The sequence below is a fragment of the Neopelma chrysocephalum genome, unplaced genomic scaffold (genome assembly GCF_003984885.1).
Source record: "Neopelma chrysocephalum unplaced genomic scaffold, ASM398488v2 Primary Assembly neopelma1_23, whole genome shotgun sequence".
Lineage (NCBI taxonomy): Eukaryota > Metazoa > Chordata > Aves > Passeriformes > Pipridae > Neopelma > Neopelma chrysocephalum.
Window position 1 is genome coordinate 13,917,034 of NW_020897691.1, and position 8,508 is coordinate 13,925,541.

The 8,508-nt window shown below is 41.9% G+C and overlaps 1 protein-coding gene across 4 annotated transcripts in view; it reads right to left on the reverse strand.

Annotated features, from left to right (window-relative positions):
- Nucleotides 1–8,162, reverse strand: part of SHPRH (SNF2 histone linker PHD RING helicase) — a 53,255-nt gene extending 45,093 nt beyond the window's left edge. For 2 of the 4 annotated variants that reach the window (XM_027687502.1, XM_027687494.1), the window contains exons 1-3: nucleotides 8,053–8,162; nucleotides 4,889–5,558; nucleotides 4,375–4,504 (exon numbers count right to left, since the gene is read on the reverse strand). In XM_027687502.1, coding sequence (XP_027543303.1) covers nucleotides 4,375–4,504; nucleotides 4,889–5,527 — 769 coding nt within the window. In that variant the 5' untranslated portion in view covers nucleotides 5,528–5,558; nucleotides 8,053–8,162. Of the gene's footprint in view, nucleotides 1–4,374; nucleotides 4,505–4,888; nucleotides 5,559–7,517; nucleotides 7,584–8,052 lie in introns of those variants that run through there. The other 2 variants (XM_027687476.1, XM_027687486.1) reach the window with 2 other exon arrangements.
- Between the last annotated feature and the right edge of the window lie 346 nt (nucleotides 8,163–8,508).

Genomic DNA, 8,508 nt, shown 5'->3' on the forward strand with positions numbered 1-8,508 from the left:
CAGTGAATATTTAACTATGCTTTCAATCATTTCAAAATGTAATTCAAAAACACAGGTTTCATCTTACTCTTTTTTACATTTGAGAAGCAGATGTATTGTACTATCTAAAAATTCAGTTTCTCTGACACTTTTCGAGTACTCTACTTAATTCCTTCAATTACTGACTGAATTACAGTTCTGCTGTTGCACCTGAAGAAGGATCCTTCCATTTCCAGATGGCTGTATCTGCATTAATGAAAACATAATCTTTTTCCCCATTATTCTAGATTAATGGAAAACTTGTTGCTTTGGATTTAGTAGTAAATAACACATACAAATACCAAAACCAATAACCAACAAATGTTATGTAATATGACATTGCCAGCTACTATAGCTCCATGACACTGTGGGAAAACAAAAACCAAACCACTTACCATTCACTAGAACAAACAGCAATTAAACAGACATTTTAGTCTCCTTTTTTTATTTTAATTATAAAGACTATGTTTTTTTTCATATTAAGAAACCAGCTTGCTGGATCTTTAAATAATTTATGCCTCTGTGTTCACTGAAGCTAAAAGCAGCATGCAATATTACATGGCAGATATGGGATACAAGCTATTATAAAACCAGTTATTTATTAAAGCAAACAAAATAAATCTCTGCAAACAATTTCCTCAAAAAAGGAAATTTCCTCTACTAATTAATTCTGCTAACTCATAAAGCTTCTCCATATTCTGCACAGTGAGTGAACCATCTAGGGAAGATGTCCTGCTGGATGAATTGTTCATGAACAAAGAAGGGCTGGCAAGTGATGTGATGATTGGAGGCCATCTTGGGCGTGGCAATCATGAAATGATAGTTTTTGGTTCTTGGAGAAGTAAGGACGAGTGCCATCAGAACTGCTACCTTGGACTTCAAGAGGGCAGACTTTGGCCTGTTTAGGGGTGTGGTTGACAGAGTCCCTAAGGAGGCAGTCCTGAAAGGCAAAGGGGCTGGACATTCTTAAAGAATGAAATCTTAATGTACAGGAGTAGGCTGTCCCCCTGTGCCAAAAGATAAGGTGGCAGGGAAGACCAGCCTGGCTGAACAGGGAGCTTTGGCTGGCTGGAACTCAGGGAAAAAAGAGAGGTTATGACTCTTGGAACAAGCGGCTGGCAACTCCAGAGGACTACAAGGATGTGATGAGGTTACTGCATTCAATTTTGGGTCCCTCACTACAAGAAAGACACAGAGATGCTGGAGCATGTCCAGAGCAGGGCAATAAAGCTGGTGAAGGGTCTGGAGCACAAGTCTTATGAGAAGCAGCTGAATTAGCTGGGATTGTTTAGCCTGGAGAAAAGGCAGACAAGGGGGGGGGGGCACAGTATTCTCTACAATTACCTGAAAGGACAGTGTAGTGAGGTAGGGGTCAGTCTCTTCTCCCAAGTAACTGAACAAGAGGAAATGGCTTCAAGTTGTACCAGGGGAGGGTTAGATTGGATATCAGGAAAAATTTCTTCACCAAAAGGGTTGTCAAGCTTTGGAACAGGTTGCACAGGGAAATGGTTGAATAACTATCCCCGGAAGTATTTAAAAGACGTGTAAATGCGGCACTTAGGGACATGGTTTAGTGATGGACTTGGCCATGTTGGGTTATACGTTGGACTCAATGATCTTAAAGTTCTTTTCCAACCTAAGTGATTCAATGATTCTATGATTCCATATTAAATATTTTGTCACCTTTTTTTTTTTAGGTTCCTTACTGCATCTATGCTATGCTTGCCATAACTTGAGATGGAATTCCTACCACAAAATCTCAAAACCATCTCTAGAAGGATATTAACGGAAGGAGTACATAGAGGAAAACAAATATATAAAAATAAAATGTAGGGATTCAGAGGTCATGTCTCTTATTTGCGTAAAATCTTGTGCACAACTCCATCAACGCAAGAATTTGCTTATCAGTGGGAAGAACAAGAAACCTCATCTTGGAATGCTGCTGCATAGAGTTCACTTTAGATGGATACTGACAAGTGTTCAAATACGTAAGTACAAGCAATTTAAAAAAAAATCAACTATTTCTGTTAAACAGGTGGATTTTAAACATGACTAAGTTGCTAGAAGTGCTTAAAAGGAATACATTCATCAGCATACAATCAAGACTATATTATTTTATGCTACATCAATAAGGAGGTGCTTAAAAACTGTTAGAAAATGAAACTAGTTTCACAGTGTGTAATCACCTGGGGTCTTCCCTCACAAATATTGTTCATTTGTGTGACACACTTTTTCTGAATTCAGAGCACAGCACAATGCACACTGTGGACTTACATAGTGGTTTAATGATCCTGTTTTGTTCTCTAATACTTCCAGGATAACTGTTTACCTTTGATTTGGTTTGACTAGCAATGAACACTAAGGTGATACATTTACTGAGCTCTACACCTACCTACTCAGCTACAACCCGAGTTGCAACAATTAGCAAAGAGGCCATAATTTTTTTCTTCTGCATTGCTCTATATTTATCTATTGAATTTCTACTGAAGCTGCACTGCCTAATCTGCTTGCAAGCTTTTAGTTGTTGTTCATCTCTGTTATGCTGAATAATACATTTAAACTTTGTTGACAGCATTTCACCAATCGCTCTTTTTCTCAAAGCATACATTAAGCTGCACATGCCTTTGTAGAACTTGACCGGTGATTACAATCATTTATTTCTATTCTCCACAACAGCTATTTTACTTAGCCATTTAAACGGCATTCATTGGTATAAAATCAAGACTCTATTGTTATTTTATGTTACACCAAAACGTACATGGTGAAAAGCGGTCAGAATATTTACCAGTTGGCAACACAGCTGCTTTATGAACCTGAGCTGGTTACATGGCTTCTGAAAAGTTAAGACATAGCAACTAGCAACCCAATCACTCACAGCCACATTCTTGCTCCAGTAACTTTGAGTTACGTCTTCCCTTCCAGCAAATGCCTCTTCAACTGTAAGCAGCACTGAATCACGTAGTCCATAAAAATATATCCTTTAGAGTAGTGAAGACAGATGCCTCAGGTTCCAGCAGAAAATTATTCTGGATCTCAGAATACATCACTGGTCATTTTCTTTGCAAACAATCTCTTTCCCCAACTCTTCCTCAATGAGAAGATATGCAGAGAAGAAAAATGTGCTTTCTGCCATAGCATTACTTTATTTCAGCATTCTATCATATGCCTTAGTCATCTCAAGTCTATGAATTCTCTGGCAAATATTCTGCTTCTAATGCATGTATGATGACGTATTTCTCCTAATGCATTTAAAAGCATTACTATTCATTTCTATACCTTAAAATATTTATACTTCAGACTTCTTTGATCTGCTTTATTGTGCTTTTAAACTTACACTGACATGTCTGTGTCAGTCAGATTACTTCAGTTTTTGGAAGGATGACTTCTTATGTGCAATATCTTCCCTTCCCCACATACTTAGCTATACTGGCCCATCCCTTGGTACACCTCAAGTCTTTTCTTACAGTTCCATGTTTGTTCTTCACAGCAAGTAAGGATGTTCAGATTTTATTCTGTTAGCATTCCTTTTAAGCTTCTCTTTAGCAAGTTGCCTAATTTTTTACACAATTCTGCCTTTTTAAATTAAGTACAATTGTATGGGGGTGCTAGGCTTCTCTCGCTTCTGCAAGAACACTCAAACTCAGAATACTACAGTCACTGTTATTGAGCCAGCCTTCAGCTCACATTTTGAATCAATACTACACTCAGGAACAAGACTAAGTTTGTTTTTTTCACAAGTTTCCTAAGCCATCATTTATCACTCTATAAATCTGTATTACTACTGAGTATTTTCTGGCAAACATATCTTCAATTCCAAAATTACAACAAGGCCCAAAGTTGTAAATCTGTAGTGGTATATTTTCAGAACTGTCATAAAGCTGCATTTTGTAGTGGTTTACATTATAACTGCTATACAATATAAAACACACAGAAATCTATTCCATAGTTTTGTGATAGACACCAACCTGGGAACAAAATTTTTCCAAATTTAATTCCTGGTTTGTTTAAATAGTTCCTGTGTAACTCTGAGAAGCTACCGTAGATCTGTTCAACCAACCCACAAGAATCAGTGAAAACTGTATTTACTCCCAAAAAGGTAAGGACTCAAACATCTCTGTGTTTCAGTGCCTTATCTGTACAGAAGAAATATTATCACCTCTAATTTCAGCATAAACTAATTAGCATGTGATTAATGGTCAGATAATAATATTGACATACCTAACAACATTACCTTGAAACTAAAAGTCAGTCTAGATGGCAGGAACAATTACCATTTTTCCTTACATTTAAAACTACCACACAAGACACACTTTAATAACAAAAACTGTTTGTCAACAATCAACTTTATTGCATTACCTGGAATTAAAAAACTGTAGAACTTTTCCATGAGTTTTTGAATCAGCTGATTAGCTTTTTTGGGCCTTCCACCTCCATCACTGAGAAACTCTGGTTTACTTAGCCCAGCTTCAAGAAGGTAAATTCCAACCTGTGAAAGGGTTATACAGTTAATAATTTAATTAGTTGTTAAAATTACAAGAATATTATAAACAGAAGAACACGAAAATAACAACAGTGCTTTGAAAATCAGCAAGTATAGACAGATATAATAAATCTATTAAAAATACCATATAGAGGAATTACAACTAAAAGCTTCTGTGATTCCTTCGGGTAATACATTGCTAATAGTGAAAAAGTAAAAAGTCATTTTCAGAAAAAAACACACTGAAAAAATTACAAAAGCATGTAGAAACTATACATTTTCATCACATTATAAAATATATGGTAGCTGCCAGACTTTGTTGTTCAGAGGTTTCTATTTTACATTTCAAACAAAAAAAGAAAAACTTTCAAAATATATATAAATGCATACCTTTAAAGTCTGAGCCTCTCCAGGTCTTTGATAAAGTCCAATTATCTTTTTCTTTTGCAACCATCTCAAGCCTTCCAATATTTCACCACTTAAAGTTGGTTCCACCAAAATACATTGTTCATAAGCACCCAGGTATTCTTTAGTTTCATTACTATACTCTTCTTCACTTCTTTCATGAACACAGACCTGCAGCTGATCATCAGAGTCTCCTCTCATTAAAGTAAAGCTCCTTTCATGGAATTCATCAGCTAGAATTTGCTCAGAAGGAAGATGTAGAACAAATTCTCCCAACAAAACCTTCCAGGACCCATCTGCACGGTATGGCAAGACTATAATATTTAGCTGTACAGACACAGGAGTCAAGATGGAATAAGAGTCGTCTTCATCATTAACTGTCAAAAACTTAACAGATTTTGAGCCACTGCCTTCTTTTTGTACAAGATCTTCATCAGTGCTATCATCATTTATAACAATGAAGGATGCAGAAGTGCTTGGAACTGGAACGTGGTCCTCATTAGTCACTTCATCATCTAACGTTACCATCTCATTTCTCCGGTCTTCATGCATGTTCCAGCAGAGCTTTTTCTTCTTCTCCTCATCTACTTTCGATGGAGGTGCGCGTTTTCGTCGACTACTCATTTTGTTGTTTTCTCAACAGTACTTTCAGTCCCTGCAAGATGAAGTAAATCAGTCAGCAATAAGCATTATAAAATCAAATGTCCACACTAAAATTCTACCATGCAACAGTAGCTAAACTTGTAAAATGTTCAGACACAAACATATGCAGTAAAAACTCTAATTGTTCAAAAGTATTAGTTTTACAGAGCCTTCCCTATTCCTGTGCCATCACACAAAGCTGGATAGTAAGCATTGCCTTGTGCTAGATCTTATAATTTTGCCAGACAGCGACAGACAGAGATCAACAAGAATGTTTCATTTCACAGCTGTTACTCAGACTCTGTGGGACAGATATAAACCAAGAAGCAGAGGAATCCTCAAAGATGGGGGTGGAGGGAGACAGCAAAAGAAACTCCACAAACAAAAGTGCAGGAAGTACAGGAGATTTGGGGGCGAGTGTGGGGAAAATACACAAAAAATTCCTCTTTCCTTTCAAATCCTACATAGACATGAAATTTTAAGCAAACTTGACACAGGGCTAGTCTGAAGCTGCCATTACATAAAATATGGTTTAGAGCCTAAGCTATCAAGTTCTGTCCTTCAAAGACGCCAGTGACCTTCCTACTAGTATTCAATACTTTATTTTCCCAGAAAACTGTGTATCCTGAGATCTGAAAACACAAACGGCTTACAGAAGAGGCCTTAGTTATTCTATTGCATTTCAGTGGGACCAATCATCAAACTAAATGCATAGTCTTATTGATTTTGACTTCACCCTTGAGAAAAGACAACACAGAATCGTGTCTTGCAGAATATACCACCTAAGGAGTCTTTCTGCGGTGCCTTTTGCAACCAGATGTGCCTATCCCATATTGGCCTTCTTAGCCATCAGTGCGCTTGTAAGAAACTGGGTAAAGCCCTCCCCCAAATCTTCGTTCATGAAGCCTAGCCATGATGATAATTGATTTTGACTAACTGCAAAGTCAAGTCAAGATGCACATCCAAATTCTTGACTAAACCTGGGCATAGAACAGATTTTGTTAAAGAAATACCAGAAAATAAAGTACACACGCTAAACAATACATAGGAGGAAGCAGATTATGGAATATTAGACCCATCTGGGAAACTAATAACTACATACTCAAAACTACATGCTCATAATTAAATACTAGAATAAGTAGTAACTTTCTTTTTAAAAAGAGACTTTTTATAAGGAGCCTGAACCCAATAGATCTATGACCTAATTTTATCCTCTGTCAGTAAAGACAGGAAAATATTTAGATATCCATGTCAATTCAGTTTCTGCATACACTTACAAAGAAATGCAGGAAGGTGAGAGGAAAGTATTCCAAGCTACTAAATCCAGCATGCCAGCATTTATGCTGGAATAGGACAGAATTCTTATAACTCTGAATAATTTTAGAAGGGTCTCAAAGAAAAAAAAAACAAAACAAAAACAAAACAATAAACAAACACTATTTGATGATTTATGAAAGCCAAAGGAAACATTCTAGAATATAGAAATCTTGCCTGTTTGAATTTCAAACACAGAAACACAGAATCAATTAGGTTGGAAAAGACCTCAGAGATCATCGAGTCCAACCTATGACCGAGCACCACCATGTCAAATAGACCGTGGCACTAAGTGCCACATCCAGACTTTCCTTAAACACCTCCAGGGACGGTGACTCCACCACCTCCCTGGGCAGTCCATTCCAGTGTTTAATCACCCCTTCTGTGATTAGGGGTTCCTAATGTTCAATCTAAACCTCCCCTGGCACAGCTTGAGGTCATGTCCTCTCGTCCTGTCACTGGCTACCTGGGAGAAGAGGTCAATCCCCACCTTGCCACAACATCCTTTCAGGTAGTTACAGACAACAGAATTGAGGGAAGGCGAGTTTTTCAAAGTAATGCCCATGCACACGAAGCGACGCTGACAGTAATCGGAACCAACCCTGACGGGAGCAAACACCGCACTTAACCCAGAGGCAGAGGGATCCCTACGGCATACCGGAATGCACATGAACGCCAGCCTGGGCACCGCACTCTGACGAGCAAAGCGGGAGAACCGCTCTGTGTGAGTGAGAGGCGTTTAAAACTCCCGCGAGCTGGAGACGGCCGTGCCCACACCCCGCAGCAGCAGCACCCCTGCACAGCGGGGCCCGTGAGGCGACCTGGGCCTGAACGCCGCACCGAGCGCCCCAGAACCCCGGGCCAGGGGCCTTCCCACCGCGCCCCACCGCCGGAACGCGGGCACAGCTCGTTGTCTCGAGCGAGGAAAGTGACTTGAAGCTCGGGAAGGCGAGGCCAGCGGGATGAGACACTCCGCGACAGTCCCTGGAGGGGTCCACGCGGCCGCGGTGACCCGGCCCCGCCGCACCCCCGGTCACCGCGCAGCTGGCCCGCAGCACCCACTGCTCCCCGCACAGGCGACTCGCCTAGGCCCCGGGCCGCCCAGCCCCGCCGCCCGCGGCACGGACATGGCGACCCCCCGGAGCCGCGAGGGTGAGGGGCGAGGAGAGCGGGGCTCGGAGCCCCGGACGTACCGAAGCGGTGACGCTGCAGCCCCGGCGGCCGTGGCTGCTCCCGGCTCGGGAGGGGCCCCCCCGCGCGGCGGCGGCGGCGGGGGGGCGGTACGAGGGGGGCGCTGCGGGGGTCGCGACCCTTCGGCCCCGGGCGGTGCCCGACGGAGCCCCCGCCGCGGAGCGGGGGGCGGGGTCAATGGGGAGGGGGCGGGCACGGGAGTGCGCGCGCACCCGCACCGGCCCGGCCAGCAGCCAATGGGCTCCGAGGACAGTGACATTTGCTCCGCCCGCCCCGCGCGCCGGCGGAAGAAAGCAACAGGAAGGGTAGAGGGTAGCGCAGGCGCAGTGGGTGCACCCCGTGAGGGGGCGGGGAAAACTCCCTTGCCCTCAGTGGGGCGGGGCCGGGCGGGCACGGGCTGTGACATCACAGGCGGTGGGCGGGGGCGGTGCTGGGAGGTGGGTCCTCAGGGAGGAGGT